Source organism: Nuphar pumila, chromosome 8, assembly GCF_984573655.1.
Source record: "Nuphar pumila chromosome 8, dmNupPumi1.hap1.1, whole genome shotgun sequence".
NCBI classification, from domain to species: Eukaryota; Viridiplantae; Streptophyta; class Magnoliopsida; order Nymphaeales; family Nymphaeaceae; genus Nuphar; species Nuphar pumila.
Genome location: NC_143256.1, coordinates 120683445 through 120703448, shown reverse-complemented (window position 1 = coordinate 120703448; position 20004 = coordinate 120683445). Strand labels below are relative to the sequence as shown.

The following is a 20004-nucleotide window of genomic DNA, read 5'->3' as shown; positions in this document are numbered from 1 at the left end:
AGTTTAGTATGGTTTTTTGCTCGGATATATATGGATCCAATTATAACATTATGTCTAAAATCATGAAATTTTGCCCTGAATATGGATTTTGAATTGAATTTTTGTCACAAATATGGATTTTTGCCCCGAATATGGATCTCGAATTAGATTTTTGCCCGAACATAATTTTTTGCCCAGAATATAGAACTCGAATTGGATTTTTCTCCAAATGTGATTTTTTGCACCAAATATGGATCTCGAATTGGATATTTGTCCTAAATATAGATTTTTGCCTAGAATATGGATCTCAAATTGGATTTTTGCCCCAAATATAAATCTCAAATTGGATTTTTGCCCCGAATATGGATCCCTATTTGGATTTTGCCCGGAATATGGATTTTGCAGCAACTCCAAGCTTTTCACAAGCAAAAAACCATTTAGTGAGAGTCTTTTTGTCCTTGGCACTAACAAGAAACCATTCTCTTTTTTTTTATCTTGCATCAATAAGCCACACATTGTGGTGATCCTTGTGAATTCATATTCACCATCCTCTTATGTTATTGTTTTAATTCATCTATTGCAATTTGTTTATCATTCTGATTATTTTTATCTTTTATTGCAATTCATCCATTATAATTTGTTTCACTTCTAAAATGCATGTTAGGATTTAAGGAATAGAATAGCCATCAAGTGAAGTGCATTTCTTATCTTTTAGAAAGCAAAGATTTATTTTACTTGCATATGTGATTCTCTGAAATTGCAAGATTGAAATGTGAGTTTAAATTTTGCAGAGGAAATAATATGCATGAAGATATCACTAAAAGTTCAATTTTTATTGAGATTTCATTTATATGCGAATTTGGTAGCAATTGGAACTTCATATAGTTTTTATCAGATTTTTTTTCGGGTGGCTTTTTATACTGTGAAGGTTTTCAAGGTGGCTTTCCTTATGAAGATTTTGTGTAATTTGATTTTTATCAAAAATTGATGGTTATGATTCTGTTTAATACAGTTATCTCACATATAATTAAGAAAATGAATTTCATATAAATAATCAGCTTTTGCAGACAAATAATCAATTCACAAGTGTCATACACAAAAGATAGTTTGTTGCCTTCTAAACAAAGTACCAACTTCTCGCTTAATTCAATGTCTCTGAGTACATGGTGAACGATTTTGGTAGTAAGATTATCACTGGGGGTAGCATCCTCATCAGGTGCAATGAAAACTTGATCAGTAGCACCTTGTGACATTGTAGTAAAATGATTTTGTGGATTAAACCACAAAGATATCTCAGTAAGCCTTTGTCTTCGAATTGCAGCAACAACATCAGGATCTACACCTGGAATCTCATACAGGTGTTGGTTCTCCTGCAGCAGTTCTTTCTCTTAAAGTTTCACAATCCTTCAAAGAGGCCATGACCTTTTGTAAGTCTGCAGCACTGATCTTTGTTGCTACACTACCACAAATTTCACAGACAGTGGATCCATGGCTGATGAACCACCTAAGGGCGCAAGCATAATATGTAAGGGCAAGATCGTTCTTGCATGAACATCCAAGATTGATAAGTGCGTCTTGATAATGATATGCCCCTGCTTCTAAATTAGCACTACAAATAAAAACCTCACCTTCAGGGTTTACAAACTGGATAAAACCAGGCACTTTTCTCACAATTTAAGATCATCAACACTATCATGAGCATTCTTTAAGGCATCCTTGTCACCCAACCTATTCTCCTTACTACTTTGTGAATAAATATCTATTGGGAGAATGATGTCAAGGAAAACCAATGCAGCATCCCCCCTTCTATCAGGCTCAACACATTGACAAGCATGACAAATTTTTGACAGTGCTTCCTTGTCGGAATCATCATAAGATGTAGAGGTGGTCTGATCCTTTTCAACTTCAGAAACTGAAGGTGTTTTATCATCCTGAGCTCCATCGCTGCACATGGTCATCTTGCACTACCATTATGATGTGATTAACTTCACCTCTGAATTTATGTTATTTCAACTGTGAATTCTTCACCATAAACTGCTACATATGTTTTTAGTTCTTTTAATATATTAGAGTTTCTGTAGCATTCTACCAAGATGGGACAACGAATTCATAAAGAAGGAACAAATTTCTTGACCTAAAATACTAAGAGTGGGTACCTACAACAGAAAGACCTGATATACAATGCATCCAATATAGCAAAGAAACGGACTGCCCATCACTCGAAATTAGTCTGATGCAGGAGATAAACCATTGCTACATGGCAATCAGTATCTGCACTAGAATAAAGAGACACAGTATCTAGTAAAATGGATGGGGTTAAGATTTAGATTTTCACAAACTGCAACAAATAATTCTTTGCAACAATATTCAGTAAATACACTCCATGGTTCTTTGCTCGAAACTCAAATCCCATGAGTCATCTATTTAAAACAATTTTGCACGAAAACTAAGCAACAAGAGTCTTTAGAAACTGAATTTCACAAAATTGTTGGTTCAAATTCTGGCATAAACCCATTACACCCAAATAACTTAAGAAGAAAAGGACACAAGATTAAGACTTCTCTATACGACAAACATGAACAAAGCCACTGTAATCTTCACTATCATTCTAGTTGCCCATTTACACCAAACAAAACATGAAGAAAGTAAACATAGATTTTCTCTCACTATTGTAAAAAATAACCATGAACAAATAAAACCCACAATTTAAAACTTGTTGGTTCACATCCCAGAACCCAAATGGTGGCCACCAACATCTTCAAAAACCATTTTGGTTAAATACCCACATCAAAAAAAAGTAAAAAACTCAACGCTCTCACACGAATCTTTCTTGGACCGCAGCCGCTCCCCTCTACTCTGCTACGACCCCTGTTCCTCTTCCCATCAGACCATGGGGAACCCCCACATCTGTGTCACCATGCGTGATAGTGTCGCCATCCCCCCGTACAGCAGAAGCGGCGGTGGCCCAACCACCACCACCACAACAACTGGAGGAGCAGGGAAGGAGCACAGCTCGCCCCTCCTCCGGTCGCTTGCGAAGGTCGCCCGCTATTGAAACGAATTGGTAGGGAGAGAGACGCATCGACGGGTGTGGAGCTTCCGTCGATGCTTCTTTTTTTTTAATTGTTCTTTCAATTCCCGTTCTTTTTGTAATAGGGGGGAGGTGGATAAAAATTTACACGTTAATGAATGCAGCGGGCGCACGGAACGTCGTCCGCCGCATCCAATGTTTGTCAAAAATCATGTTCTCAACGTCTTTTTTGTCCCATACGGTGCACGAGATGAGCCATTAAACCATTAAACATACTCTAGAGTTGGAGCTCAGGGGCTTGCGTTACAGGAATTTGAGACAAAATTTGTATCAAAGATTAAACAAGCTGGTGAGGGAACCACTTTGTTCTTAGGTGGGTTTTGTCCTTCGTTTCAAACTCACCTTAAATGTTCACACAGGACACTGCTTTGTTTTCAGGTGGGTTTTGTCTTGTGTTTCAAATGCACCTTAAATGTTTAGACACAGGACACTGCTTTGTAGGAATGGCAGTGGATCGGGGGAAAGCGAGGCCCAGCCTCGCCCTGTTTGGACCAGAAATGAAGGGTATGAAACGGGGATGGAGGAGGGGACGAAGGTTAAAATCCATCCCCATTCGGGGATGGAGGCCGGGATGGACTTACACTTTTCCCCGCCCGCCCTATCCCCAATCCTTCTAAAGGATGGCAGTAGATTACTGGGAAACGGGGCCCGGGCCCGCCTCATCCCCATTTGAACCAGGGATGGAGGACATGAAACAGGGATGAAGGCGGGGGTGGAGGTTAAAATCCATCCCCGTCAGGGATGGAGGCGGAGATGGAGGTTCTAATCTTGAAACGGGGTGAGGGTGGAGACCCTGTCCCATGCCCCGGTCCATTGCCATCCCTACTGCTTTGTTTTCAGGTGGGCTTTGTCCTGTGTTTCAAACGTGCCCTAAAGTGTTGTTTGATCCCTGTTCCATGCCCATTTTCGGATTGTGCGATTGCTGGGAATGGGAGATGGGTCAAACTACGAGCATGAGTCATTTGTTATTCATTGATCCAATCGTTCCACCCCCATTACGTTGAGAACAGGATTAGGAAAATGACGTAAAAAAATGAGTAGAGGGGGTCTAACCTCGACCCTCTCTCTCTTTCTCTCCCTTGTGCATTGGTCTGGCAAGACCACCGACAAAGAAGACATTGGTGGCCAGAGATAACACCGACAGCCGGTGAGGCTGTGTGTGTGTGCATCTAGCCCTCCCATCCCTTACCCCTCTCTATCATGTACAGCGGCCGTACACCGAGAGTCTGATGACAAGTCAGGCAGCGAAATATTGTCTTCACCTTCTTCTTTGTTTCTCTCTCTCACTCTTTCTCCTTTCTTTCTTCCCCATCTTTGTTCCATTGTTTTTTCTTTTTATTATTATTATGTCTCTGAATCAAATATTTTCTTTAATTAGGGCTTTAATCAAATTTCTTTAATTAGAGATTCTTATATTTAATTTGATTATGACTTTTCTTGTATTTGATTTGTGCTTTTTTTAATTTCTTTGATTAGGCTTTGAATTTATGCTTTGTTTTTCTTGTAATTTAGGTTTTTTTTTGTTTATTTATCACTTTTATAGTTAATTTGATTAAGACTTTTCTTGTATTTGATTAGGTTTTTTTTTAATTTCTTTGATTAGGGCTTGAATTTATGCTTTGTTTTTCTTGTAATTTAAGGTTTTTTTGTTTATTTATCTCTTTTATAGTTAATTTGATTAAGACTTTTCTTGTATTTGATTAGGGATGTATTTCTTTTATTAAGGTTTGAATTAGGGTTTTTTATATTTTTATTATAGTTTATTTATGGTTTATTTGATGTTATGACTTATTTATAGTTTTTTTTTGTAGTTTAAGGTTTTGGGTTTATTTATGATTTTTTTTTGTATTTTAGGGTTTTATAATTTATTTATGGTTTTTGCATTTGTATATAAAAATTTATGAATTCTTATTTTTTCTCAAATTACCCAAAAAATTGAATATTTTTTTTGTACTTTGATCCGGTTTGAGATCCATGTTTGAAGCTAAAATTCATATTTTTTATAATCTTTCATAATTAGATCCAATATGAAACCGATTAAAGCATTTATATATCATTACTCAAATTTTAAACATTTTTTAGTTCTTAGATTAAATTTGAGATTCATATTCAGGGCTAAAATCAAAACATGGATAATGGTGAGGCCTGTCTCATCGTACAATCCAAAAGAGAAGTTATCTGACCCCATTATCCATGTATGTCTAAGTTGTCTGCACAACTTAAATCAAACAACCGACATAATAAACACAACTTCTGTATAGCTGTTACAAACATTGAATGGAGTATAGCTGTACGGACATAAAACATTGAATGGAGTATAGCTGTTACAAATCCGTTTTATTCGTTTGTTCCGTTCAGTAAGATTGAATGAAGCCAAAGAACAGAACAAACAGAACACATGTTCGAACACGGGACTAGATGCTAATGGTTTGAGTTTAGTAATGACTCCTGGCATCAGAGTAAACTGTTTAGTTGGAATGGGTATAACTATTGGAGGATGAACCCAGTTATGGTGGAGCATAAGTATGTCAATGGATCGGATTTGGGTTAGATATCTGATCAAGTCTTAATCTGTTTGGCCGGATTCCATAGAACATTTTACATCCAATTCATAATCAGATTCAGGTTAGACATCATTCTTACCTCTGAATCTGATTGACAATCCAAATCGAATTAGACATAGTGTATATATGATTAGCTAGTCAGATCCAAATTCGATACTACCTTTTCCCATGTGACTCTGGATCTGAATCTGAATCAGAGTAAGCAATATCCACTTAGATCTAATCCATTAATGCCTACATCTAAACTGATTCCAAACCGTTTACATATCTATTGGAGCAGGGCCTGAATTAAAGGCCTCAAGAAAGCCCCCAATAAAAAAAATGTGCCTCCGAATCCGAATCCAAATCCATATCCCATTAGACAATATAGGATAAGATCAACCATATCCTACATCAGTGTGGGTAGGGATGTCAATGGATTAGATTTTACCCAACATCTGACCGAATCTGAATCCGACTCTGTTTAGTATGATTTGGTAAGCTAAAACAATATCCACTTATAATAGGATGCGGATATGGCTTTTGATTTTTTGCAACCAAATCTGAAAAATACCTGGATTTGATCGATATCCGAATCTAATTACATGTAAAAAACCGGATACGCTATTAGCTTTTCACCATCCAAATCCGAATCTAAATTCGAATCCGTTTAGCCAACGTCCGATTAGTCGAATCTAGTACTGGTCACATCCGATCTGAATCCGAACCGTTTACATGCTTTAAACTCAAAATGCTAAAAGGACACGACACTAGAGGAAGGCTGGAGTATCCCTGTGACGTAGCTCTCAAGAATCCCCGACGCGAAACGCGCCTCATCGCGTTTATTACCGCGAAATTTTCCGATTCGCAAATTCTTTGTGAAGAAGAGGAGGAGCAGGAGCTGGTCTCCATTCTTTCGTCTTTCTCTCTTTCTTATACAGACCGTGAAAAATCAGAAAACGGATGCTGGGTACTCAGTTTTCCCACCTAAATCCAATCCCCAATTTCTGAAAATTTGAAGGGAAAATGGACGACCATCGCCCTAGAAGGACCCCTCTGAAAACCCACAAGCCCAGTTGGAAAGATAAGGCAAAAACTCTCTCTCTCTGTCTCTCTCTTTCTCTATTTTTCATTCAAGAAGCTCACCTGTTGAAGGATTTGGTTGGATGAGTGCAGCTTCGAGAGAACTGTTTAAAGAGGGTGCAGAATGATCGAGAAAAGTTGCTCTGGAAATTCCGGCAGAACGAAAAGGTAAGACATTGTTTCCTTAATCCTTCTGAACGAAAAATCCATAGAAAAGCATTCCCATCTTCACGTTTCATAAGAATGCTATTGGGTTTTCCCGAACAGAATAGGTAGCAGTTATCCAACTTCCATATATTCTGCTATTTGTATTTTCCACCTACAAGTGGAGAAATATTTTCTCTTTTGATATTATATGCTACTTGTTGAGTAAGGAAGTGTTTGGATGATTATCGGACAAAAAAAAGAAGTATTTGGATGTGTTTGCTTATCTGGAAATGTGGGATAAGATAGTAAAATATGGATTGTTTGGGAATAAATACTTCAATGTTACCCCACTTATCTGGTATAAATTGTGCACCTGAACACACTATAGGAGTTGAATGGGGGAATGGTTTCTGGTGATCTTAAACGAGTGTTCATTTTTTACAAGCAATTCAAACTGGGATGGAAAGAGCTAACAGTATGCCATCTCTTTTCAGTTTCGACGATTCCATTTAGAGAACAAGGGAGATATAGAAATTGTTTTCAGCATGTCGCATCACGCCCCGTTTTTGTTTGTTTGTTTGATTGAGAAGCATGGCATATAATGATCAATTACATAATTACTTAAAAAAGTAGGGGCTTGTTCATGTTTGGTGAGATGTTTTGCTCGAGTCAAGGCCAGGTTGTTGATATCTTTGAGCACGAAGGCTTTGCTAATTGTGCAACCATCGAATCTATGTATGTTTATAAAATCTGACAAAGACAGTGCTCTATTTCGTTATGGTTGTGATTATAAGCTGATGGTGACCTTAATTTACTTTAAGATCACTCACATCTTGTAATTTAATCAGCATTCATTGGGAATGAATCATTGTGGTTTTTTCTTGCAGATGTCCTAATAACTTGCATGCCATTATATTTGATAGGACATGGTCACATCGGCTTTTAGGGACATAGTCTGTGATGAATTCAGAAAACTCAATGAGTCACCTTTTCGCAATTGTGATGAAATTTTAGAGACTTATGCTGATGATCCGATTTGGGAATTTGATGGTGCGCGTGTGGCCTATGAGCCAAGTCAAAGTGAGTATATAGAATTGATGATCGAGATGGAAAGGCTTCTTCATGAAGACATCGCAGCTGAAACAATTAAAAGAGGTAAACTAAGTCGTTCTCAATGCTCATCTTGCATATTGTTTTCGTCTAGCAAAAACATGGTATCTTCAAATTATTTCAATAATTTTTACATATATGTTTGTCGCTGCGAAAATTGGATGTGTTAAACTTGCATGCAACAAATGCAAATTAAGAATTTGCATAAGTGCATGTTAAGATGTACATGTTATGAGATTCTTTATCTAATCACTCATTTAGATGCTTCTTTTATGTATGTGATGTGCTTTAGTTCAGTAATTTGTCATTGTAAACCTAATCTCTATAATCAGCACTTTGCAGATAGAGCATTACTAGAAGATTATGAGAGGATATTGGACCAAGAAGACAATTATCTAGCTCAATCTATTCTTGAGCATATGCAACTTAATGAAAATCAGGTATTTGGAGAAATTATTTGATCCGCTTTTTTTTTCCTTGGACTCTGTGGTTTTTTGAATTGGCAAGTGATGCACGTCATGAGCTACATGCTCGAGCTATACATCTGCTTAAGTATGGTTGTACTTTATCTGGATGGCCATCTGTACTTTTTGAATTGGCAAGTGATGCATGCCGTATCTTTTAAGTTTTGCATATTAGAGGATAAATCTAAATGGAGAGAGCACAAATGGATCTTCAGCAAGGTGTCTTACCAATCTGCCCTTATGCATAACCTGTTTGACTGCTGGATGTGTATTTTGTCGCTCTCCTTAGATCCTAAGATGCTTCAAAATGCCTCAATCTACCATTCCAACATTGTTACCTTTAAGTTCTCGTTCCGGCTGCTGGTGTATATACACAATATTATCACCAACCCTCAAAAGTACCAATATTGGGATTCGTACCTTGGGTGCATATGTTCACCAATACCATTCCTTTGATGATATGTACCAGGGCTTTTCTTGGAAGAAAAAGAAGAAGTGGTTTTTGTCGAGAAAACCAGTCTTTAAAAAATAAGAGTTAAAAATGAATAGTAAGTGCTTCTAAAATGAAGCTTTTGGAAAGATAAGATGATAATATTGCATGAGTTTATTATGATATTTTGCCTTTTTTGTTTGTGAAAAAGCCTATAAAAACGTTATAAATAATATATTGTACATACAATGTGTGTGCCTGTATGTGCTTTATGTGCTGCACTCCACAGCCCAAGTGTACCCTCCCTCCTCACCCTTCTTGTGGAACACGATAGTGTCGTAACATGTGTATCTATCATTAACTAGAACCCATGGCTATGTGAAATCAAATCTTAAATCTGTAAAGTATGAAGATATTAAAAACTTAATGATTTAAAGCTACATGGATTTTTGTGTGGGATCCCACCATAGATACCTGAGTTGTAGGTTTTGGTTTGCAGTTCGTTAGTTTCCCAAAGAACTGGGTATGTTTGGGTAAGATCATGTTACCTAAAAAAGATGATTTGGTATGATGGGTCTTCGGTTGTGATTCACAATAAATGGAAAACATGGTAACCATAGTCCACCTGTTTTGAGGAAAAGAATGAGGTAATTAGTGTTAAAATGTATCATTCAACAATTGTAATATTATATATATTTTATATATATAAAGGATAATACATATTCATATATGGTATATATGCATATGTATTATCCTAATTATATATATAAAATATATATTTATCTATTTATAGGCATAGGGGTAGTTTAGACATTTCACAGTTTTTACGCATATTCCATTTGGAATATGTTTGTAATTTTATTTTTAATTTTCTTTTTTATTTTTTCCCTTTTTTGTGGTTTGCGCCACCTAGGGAGACTCCCCAAAGAGTCGTTGGGGAGCCCCCAACGGTCACAAATGTGACCGTTGGGGGCTCCCAACGACTCTTTTGGGAGCCCCCTAGGTGGCTCCTCTCTTGTGTTATAAATAGGGGTCTCCCCCTTTGTATTACTCACTCCTTGGAGGAGCTTATGCTCCATTGTATAGGGTTTTTACCCTCTTCTTCCTATTTCTTCAATAATATTCAACTTATGACTTTAAGTCATATTTATCCCTTTTATGGGTTTATGTATTAGCACTTGATGTGCTTGTGTTGTTCCCTTAAGTGGGTATATTCGCACTTAATGTGCATGTGTATGGGTTCATTATCGAACCTAAAATATTCAAAGTCACTTTCTAACATGGTATCAAAGCAAGGTTGAGATCGAGTTGCTCTTTGGTGCATCGGGAAGCGTGGTATTCAAGAAAGTTTTAAAGAAAAATGGTGAAGTATTCATTTCTCTCTCTTTTCTAAAAGTTATTCGGTATGCATTCTATTTCTTTAAGTATTGTATGAAGAATTTAATATGTTCTTTTTTTATATGTACTCTTTGTCATTATGTCTTTTTATAAAAATTTGAGTTACTTGATACTCTATTGAATCTTTTTCATATACATACTTTTTTGTATGTTTTTCTTTAAAAAATTTTAAAATGATAACTTGTTTGGCGAAAAATTAGATATATGATTGCTCAAAACTTAATGGGTCGGTAAAGATTTGTGACCATTGGAGCCTTGAATTTATATTTTAAACCTATTTTTGTTTATAAGAATACCTTTTATATATGGTAAGTCTTTAAAGAAAGGTATGTTAAGATTAAAATGTTTGTGAGATGTAGTTTTTCGAAAAATGCTTGGCATATATGAAAAATTCCTTAATAAGCTTTGATTCACTTACCTAATGTGACCTTTTTATATGAGCAACATTTAATTAAGAAAGTTTTTTTATATATATAATTCCGGTTGAATTAAGTCATGTTTTTTGATAAAAACTTAAGAGCTTTTTGAATTTTTCCTCAATAAATGTTTAATTTTATAGATTTATGCCATAGTACAATCTTACTTTATCATAAGATTTTTTAACAAATCTATTATTCTTCTTTGTTGGGATTTCTCTCACTTTAGTGGAGTTTCCCCCTTCTTTGGGAATTTTTTGTGTTTTGAGCTCTCTTTAAGGAGCCTTTTGGTCCTTATAATCCTCTTGTGAGTATATGCTCTTTGATGAAGATTTCATGGTTGTTGTGAGAAGATTGTTTGTGAGTATCTTTTCCCTTGCATAATGTCCTTCAAAGATTCATTAATACTTGTAACCCTTTGTGGATCTTTTGAGATTGGATGTGAGCATCATTTTTTAAGTTACAATAGTGGATTTCATAAGATTTTCAAACTTCACCATCTTTATGAATGCCTATATTGGCCTAAGTTTTTTATTTGCTCATTCAAGATTATTGTCATTTAAAAATCTTGCATTGCATAAAAGTGCATCTATTATCATTTGGTATGCATTTAATTGCACTTTATATCTATCATAGTTGAGGCTTGTTTTTGACTTTTTCCAAATCGGTTCTTACGCATGATGTTGCTTAAATATTTCACAAATTGTGTTAGTTGCATAATAAGTCTTTTTTGTATAAATGACTTTTTTTGAAGATTAAGCATAATTCGGATTTATGCAAAATTGTTGTTATAAAGCATATTATTGTGATTGATTATATTGGACCTTTGATTCAATTTTTAATCGGTCCTCTTTTCTTTGAAAAATGATTCCTAAAGTGTTTATTGCCTTTTGTGGCATTTATATTTGTTCATCACATGTTATTTAATGCATCACTTATTTGGCCTTATTATTGTTTTATTAGAGATGTTTGTTGAGGTGAGTTATGGGCACCTCGTGTTATATCATTCTAGATTGTCCACTTGCCATATTATAGATGGTGATTGAGGTGAGTTATGGGCACCTTAGGACTCTAGAATGATTTGGTATATGATCTCTAATTATGAGTGTGTCACTCATTGTTATGTCATTTTAGTTTGTCCATTTACCATATTATAGATGGTGGTTGAGGTGAGTTATGGGCACCTTGGGACTCTAGAATGATTTGGTATATGAGTGTGTCACTAGTTTAATGTTGGCCATTGATCTTATGGATGCTCTTATTTATATATAAATCTGATGGATATATGATGTTTAAAACCTTACATGTTTTAAGGTATATTAAAATCAATTTTTTTGGATTATAGCCCAACCTTTTTAGTTGTTTATGAATCTTATGAGTGCATTTGCACATTTGTGATTCCGTGTGTTGTGCTTGTTGTGCACAAGTGTTCTTGGGTGTGTATGTTCACACATTTATTCTTAAGGTTATTGCGTTATCGACTAAAGTATCTTGTTGAAGATACTTTCACATGGTATATTCATACATTTTATTTCAAAATGATATTGTTATGGGTATTCTTTTTTTGAAGAATATTGTTTCAAGGTTTTATTTATATGTTTGTCATTACAAGTTTTATTGCCTCAAAAGTCTTCTTCTTTTATGCCCCTTATCTAAGTGTCATCATATGTAGACAAGAATTTTATTACACCTTCGTGTGTTGGTAGCCCTTTGTTGGCTTTTGCTCTCTTGGTCTAGTAGCTGAACACACTTGTCTTGAGTGTTATTTTATGTAGACAAGGCACGTTGATTCATACCATGGTGTGTGATTTTAGTCCATGTTGGCGTTTGTGTCCTTGTTCTAGTCGCTGAGATGTATGCCCATGGTTGGCTTATTTCACTCATTTCAAGTGCCATCTTATGTAGACAAGAGATGTATTGTGTTTTAGCCCATGGTTGACTTGTTACTCTTGTTCTAGTAGCTGAACATACTTGGTTTTGAGTGTATTTTTACGTAGACAAGAGATACTTTTGGTCCATGTTGGCGTGTATTCTCTTGTTCTTGTCGTAGATGCACTCATTTCAAGTATTATTATACGTAGACAAGAGGTTCTTTTGCACACCTTTGTGTGTGTCTTTGGCCTTTAATGACATTATATTTATATATTTGATCTAGTAGCTTATACACTTGATTTATGGGTTTTGGAGGACTAATGAGGTAGTGGTTTGTAATAGATGAACTATTGTTGAAATTTGCAAAATTTCATTCATGACTTGTGTTTTAAGATATTCAAGTGAATCATATTTTTGATATGCAAGTTGATTTTTTGGCATTTAATCTATATATTAAGTGCTTATGGTTTTTTTGGCCACTTTTGTATGCAAAATGTGTTTTTTGTCAATTGAGTGAGATTTTCCTAAATGGGTAAGATTCTCTACTCAAACAACATTCTTCGTTTTGCCTCGTAAATAGATTTAAAACCTTGTGAACTCTTGTGTTTATTTTGTCTAAAGTATGCTTGGAGACTTCGTTTCTCTTGTTTGGCACTTCATTACAGGTTTGAAGCATGTTCATTAATGATTCCTTTAAGTATTAATTCATTTCATGATAATATATGCATATGCTCTTTATGACCTTTTAGGATCTCATTCAATAAAGCATATGTAACTTATGCCTCTTCGTAGGCTTACTATGGTGTTCCTTAGGGGACCATTGTGTTATTCCCCATTATGGGGTTATGTTTGTCCAATGTTGGACCTTATGAATGCATTATGCATTCTTGCAATTCATTTCCGCATAATTTGCTTCCGCTCACCATTTAACATGATATATGATTTTGAAATCTTGATTTTTCTAAATTTTCCTCATGCTAAAGTAATTATTTTATCATGTGATCTTGCATAAATATAATTTTGCACCTTGTTAGGAATGTTCCATTTGAGTAAAGTGCAAAAATATTTTTTACTTGTTCTTTGTTGTTGTTCCACAGGATCTTGAAGATAAGTGGAAAAGGAAGTACCTTGGACAGATCATGGAAGGTGCTCATCATTAAAGACGTTGGAGGAAGACATTTGCATTTTCAATGGCATTCGGACTGAAGGCTCTTGAAGCCTTGAGATTCTTCCTCTTGCTTTCTTCAATCTTTTCGTTCCCCCACGCAAAGTTTGAGGGGGGGGGGGGGGTTAAAATGTATCATTCAACCTTTGTAATATTATATATATTTTATATATATAAAGGATAATACATATTCATATATTGTATATATGCATATGTATTATCCTAATTATATATATAAAATATATATTTCTCTATTTATAGGCATAGGGGTAGTTTAGACATTTCACAGTTTTACGCATATTCCATTCGGAATATGTTTGTAATTTAATTTAATTTTTTATTTTTTTTATTTTTTTCCTTTTTTTTGGGTTTGCGCCACCTAGGGAGGCTCCCCAAAGAGTCGTTGGGGAGCCCCCAACGACTCCTTTGGGAGCCCCCTTTGTGGCTCCTCTCTTGTGTTATAAATAGGGGTCTCCCCCTTGTATTTCCTTACTCCTTGGAGGAGCTTATGCTCCATTGTATAGGGTTTTTTACCCTCTTCTTCTTATTTCTTCAATAATATTCAACTTATGACTTTATGTCATATTTACCCCTTTTATGGGTTTATGTATTAGCACATGATGTGCTTGTGTTGTTCCCTTGAGTGGGTATATTCGCACTTAATGTGCATGTGTATGGATTCATTATCGAACCTAAAGTATTCAAAGTCACTTTCTAACAGTTTGAAACCTTAAAATGTTTTAAGGTATATTAAAATCAAGGTTTTAGGGATTATTGCCCAACCTTTTATTGTTTATGAAAATTATGAGTGCATTTGCACATTTGTGATTTCGTGCTTTTGTGCACAAGTGTTTCATATGTTCTTGGTGTGCGTATGTTCACACATTTATTTTCAAGAATATTGTTTTATCGGTTGTTGTATCTTGTTGAAGATACTTTTTACATAGTTTATTCCAAAATGTTATTTTTATGGGTATTCTTTTTGAAGAATATTGTTCTATTGATTCAAGGTCTGATTTATATATATGTTTGTCATTACAAGTTTTATTGCCTCAAAAGTCTTCTCCTTTTATGCCCCTTATCTAAGTGTCATCATATGTAGACAAGAATTTTATTACACCTTTGTGTGTTGATAGCCCTTTGTTGGCTTTTGCTCTCTTGGTCTAGTAGCTGAACACACTTGTCTTGAGTGTTATTATATGTAGACAAGGCACGTTGATTCACACCATGGTGTGTGATTTTAGCCTATGTTGGCATTTGTGTCGTTGTTCTAGTCGCTGAGATGTATACCCATGGTTGGCTTATTTCACTCATTTCAAATGTCATTTTATGTAGACAAGAGATATATTGTGTTTTAGCCCATGGTTGGCTTGTTAATCTTGTTCTAGTAGCTGAACATACTTGGTTTTGAATGTATTTTTACGTAGACAAGAGATGCTTTTGGTCCATGTTGGCGTGTATTCTCTTGTTCTTGTCGTAGATGCACTCATTTCAAGTATTATTATATGTAGACAAGAAGTTCTTTTGCACACCTTTGTGTGTGTTATTTGGCCTTTAATGGCATTATATTTATATTCTTGATCTAGTAGCTTATACACTTGATTTATGGGTTTTGGAGGACTAATGAGGTGGTTGCTTGTAGTGGATGAACTACTATTGAAAATTACAAAATTTCATTCATAACTTGGGTTTTTAGATAAAAGTGAATCATATCTATGATATGTTCTTAAATCAAATTGATTTTTTAGCATTTAATCTATATATTAAGTGCTTATAGTTTTTCAGTCACTTTTGTATTTGATATGTAAAATGTGTTTTTTGTCTCAAATAATATTCATTCTTGAATTTTGGGTGGATGTGTTAAATATACCTTTATAAAGTCTCTCTTATTGAAGATCATATTTGTCATGCCTTTGGACATTTGTATCTGTGTTCTTTTAAAACCTTTTGAGCTCTTGTGATTCATTTTGATTAAAGTATGTTTGGAGCATGTTCATTAATGATTTCTTTAAGTGTTAATTCATTTTTTTTTATAGTATATGCATATGCTCATTATGGTCTTTTAGGCCCTCATTTAATAAAGCATGTGTAGCTTATGCCTCTTCGTAGGCTTATTGTGGTGTCCCTTAGTGGACCTTTTTGTTATTCCACATTATGAGGTTGTGTTTGTCCAATGTTGGACCTTATGAATGCATTATACATTCTTGCAATTCGTTTCCGCTCACTCTTTAACATGATATTTGATTTTTGAAACTTTGGTTTTCTAAATTTTCTTTTTATGATAAAGTAATTATCCTATTATGCATAAATTTTGCACCTTGTTAGGAATGTTCTTTTTTGAAGTAAGTGCAAAGATATTTTTTACTTGTTCTTTGTTGTTGTTCCTCAGGATCTTGAAGATAAGAGGAAAAGAAGTACCTTGGATAGATCATGGAAGGTGTTCATCGTTAAAGACGTTGGAGGAAGACATTTACAATGGCATTCGTACTGAAGGCTCTTGAAGCCTTGAGATTCTTCCTCTTGCTTTCTTCAATCTTTTCGTTCCCCCACGCAAAGCTTGAGGGGGGGTGTTAAAATGTATCATTCAACAATTGTAATATTATATATATTTTATATATATAAAGGATAATACATATTCATATATGGTATATATGCATATGTATTATCCTAATTATATATATAAAATATATATTTATCTATTTATAGGCATAGGGGTAGTTTAGACATTTCACAGTTTTTACGCATATTCCATTTGGAATATGTTTGTAATTTTATTTTTAATTTTCTTTTTTCTTTTTTCCCTTTTTTGTGGTTTGCGCCACCTAGGGAGGCTCCCCAAAGAGTCGTTGGGGAGCCCCCAACGGTCACAAATGTGACCGTTGGGGGCTCCCAACGACTCCTTTGGGAGCCCCTTAGGTGGCTCCTCTCTTGTGTTATAAATAGGGGTCTCCCCTTTTGTATTACTCACTCCTTGGAGGAGCTTATGCTCCATTGTATAGGGTTTTTACCCTCTTCTTCCTATTTCTTCAATAATATTCAACTTATGACTTTAAGTCATATTTATCCCTTTTATGGGTTTATGTATTAGCACTTGATGTGCTTGTGTTGTTCCCTTAAGTGGGTATATTCGCACTTAATGTGCATGTGTATGGGTTCATTATCGAACCTAAAATATTCAAAGTCACTTTCTAACAATTAGATGTTCCGTATGGATTGGAGGTATCCTCCTTTCCGTTTGCTCAAACTGCTTTTTACTTTGTTTATCTTCCCGTGCAGTAACTTCTTTGTTATGACCTTTGCTATTGAATTTTTTTTGGTTTTGATTTTCTCATACTAAACATAGCTAGAATTGTCAGTGCCCACATATATTCGTTGTTTTCATATGTAGCCTAATTCTTTTATACTTCTTTCAAATTGTGTTTGTGTTTTGATACTCTTGTACTAAACATAGCTGCAATTGTCAGTGCCCCAAATATATTTGTTGCTTTCATGTAGCCTAATTCTTCTCGACTGGTTCTTTCAAATTCTGATGTTGATTGCAATAGAACCATTGACTGTTATCAGATGATTGTTGCTCACTTGGTTTCCATATCTGCAAGATTGACCGAGTTTGGTGCCCTGTCTGCACAAAAGGATACTTACAAGAGAACCAACATATAGTATATTGTCGATCATGTGAGCTTCAACTCGATCTTCAAAATGAGAAGGTATCTCAGATTCCAACTATTCATAATGGACACAGTTGCTTTGAGAATTGCTTTTAACCTGGACTGTTTGACTGCTTCCATCACCACCATCATCTTCATTACCATAATCATGGTTGTTGCTTATGCAACTATTATGAAGCTTATCATTACAGAGCTAGGAAAAAAATGGGGAAAGTATTCCACGTCAAAACTGTTTAAAGCTTATCTGTGTCTGTACATGGCGTGTATCATGTTGTTTCTATCATTCCAAAACAATCTTAGTAACAGAACCCCATCTCTCTGCAGAATACATTTTGAACTTTCAAGGTTCTTGCCAGAGGACATGTCCCCTTGTTGATCCATTGACGAGTTGTTGGAAACTCTTTCATTAAACTAGTTTTATTATATGGCTCAATTGTGCCTAGTCTGGAGAAGCTCAGATAGATTCTGTGAATTATTGGGTACTGTTTTGACTCATCAAATTGATAAGGGCTGTTAAAAATTCATAAGCTGACCGACTAGGATGGCTACTTCATTTAAGTCGTTTGATTTAATTCAGGCTCAATAGTTACCTATTCTATTGGAGCTCCAACCTTTTGGTTAGGCATTTCACCAAGTCAGTGGCCAACTCCACTATGATCTGACTTGGAATAACTCCTGCTCCCATGTCAGGATAGGTTTTGGCTGATCACAGGCTGCACTTGGACCAAGTAAAAAGCCATGCACGTGAGGCGGTTCTTTTATTCAAATCCTGGCTCATGATGGCCTGTCACTCAGCGACGCTTTGTCCATGGTCTCAGACATAAGCACATAGAGGAGTGTTGGTGCTGGGATTGGTGGGCTGGATGGCAGCCCAACATGAGAGCTGGTTTTGAATACCATCATGATGGTTTAGGTTTCACAAGTGGAACACTTACAAACACTACTTCAAAAAGAAATTATGACTATTGCTATAGAAATGCTTATCACTGTTATCTGTTTTGAATTCACTGATTTTGTGGCATTTTGACTTAAATCTGGTTTTATATAAAAAGCACTTTTATTGTTTCAGTCGGTAATCAAAACACAATTTGATTGTTATGACAGGTTAATTTGGATTTTGTGCGGGATAGGCTGGGTGAAGTCATAAATGAACACCTGGATAGAGGATGTAAAGCTAAAGCCGAGTTTTGCTTGGAGAACAAATTTGGATTTACAGCGTTGTACATAAAGTGTCACCAGTGTGCCACATTTGATATTGTAGTGTAGCTTATATTTGTTCCATTCTGCTGATGTTTATCTCTCCATTTTTTTTGGCACTCAGAATTCTGATGGCAGCTCAGGAAAGGGTCAATACGAATTTCAGATAAAACTAAGAAGACATGTAAATGTAATCAGCATTTCGATGTGTGGGTGTGTGTGCATGCACACATACATGAATGTATGCTCATGGCTATGCCCTGCTTTCTGCAATTGGCAGGGACATGCTTTGTCACCAATATTGGTATGAGCAAATATTTCAGCTATACAGTTTCTTGGGATATTATAGATTTTTTTTATAATTTTTAAGAAAATATTAGCATTTTTTAACAAAAAAATTAATAATTGCCTAAAACCCCTTAAAAGAGAAACACAAACAGAGGTAGCGGGAAGAGATATAAGGTTATGGTGATTAACACAATGTGGCATTTATAGACCAGGTTCATATTTGGTACTAATGAAGGTATGGAATTATTGAACTGGAAATCATGTGTTCAAGTTATATGCAATCAATTTGACTACATAAATGTTTTAAGCATGGTTTATTTGCCAAGGATCGAAACCTTTTCTGATATAAGATTATGAGTTTTGGTGGCGTAGAATTTGGGTACATTGTGGGGCCATTGATTTTTGAAGCCCTCAAAAAATCTCCTTAGATGTCACAATCACATGATCTATAACTCATTTCTATCAAACAAACCTTGTAGATCACATTCATAGGGTTCCATTTATATTAAAAGTATTAAAAATATGAAAAGAAGGTGCTCTAATCAATAGCGCTGTACCTTCATTATCCCCAAAATACTAACCTTTATAGAACATCCTCTCATTGCTTTGCATTTTGAAGCAAGGCTGTGTTTACCTGAGCCCATGCTCATGCGGTTTGGATGATTAATATCTAGCTTGTTTGTTCTCAAAGATTGCTTAATTGAGAATAATTGCATTCCTCAATGGATATTGCATCATCAAGTACTGCCCCACAGTATGTCCACCAATTCTCCAAGTATCTGGATGAGATTATGATGTTAGTGCAATTTTAACACCATTTAAACTTTTTTATGTTTTTTTAATTGATTAAGATATTAAAAATATCTATAGTGTATATTTGTGGCATTGGCCCAAGCTACACATTCTCTGTATTTAGGGGTGACCAAATTACACGCCATCTGATTATAAAAACGAACTAGCGCATGTGATAAGCTTGACCCCAAACAAGAAACTGTTCCACGTATTGTGGGAAATTCAATGGTATGTTTGCTATGCGTTCGTGTGAATATTTAATAGATCCAGTTGCATTTCTAAAGGACAAAGTTTTGTAGAAGTTGCAACTTTTATTGCCACTCAAGTTAACTGGATAACAAAATGTTTGATCTTACAAAAT

General features: G+C 35.3%; 1 protein-coding gene across 2 annotated transcripts; it reads left to right on the top strand.

Moving 5' to 3' along the window:
- The first annotated feature begins 6491 nt into the window (after window positions 1-6491).
- Window positions 6492-18742, top strand: LOC149830445 (uncharacterized). Of its 2 annotated transcripts, XM_090016522.1 has the most exons (6): window positions 6492-6702; window positions 6790-6864; window positions 7767-7998; window positions 8296-8393; window positions 17298-17405; window positions 18471-18742. In XM_090016522.1, exons 1-6 carry the CDS (start codon window positions 6640-6642, stop codon window positions 18630-18632), a joined length of 738 nt encoding a protein of 245 aa, XP_089872648.1. In that variant the 5' UTR covers window positions 6492-6639; the 3' UTR covers window positions 18633-18742. The 2 variants fall into 2 exon arrangements, with proteins under 2 accessions (XP_089872648.1, XP_089872649.1); XM_090016523.1 differs by lacking the exon at window positions 17298-17405 and having other exon boundaries at window positions 6542-6702.
- The last annotated feature ends 1262 nt before the right edge of the window (window positions 18743-20004 follow it).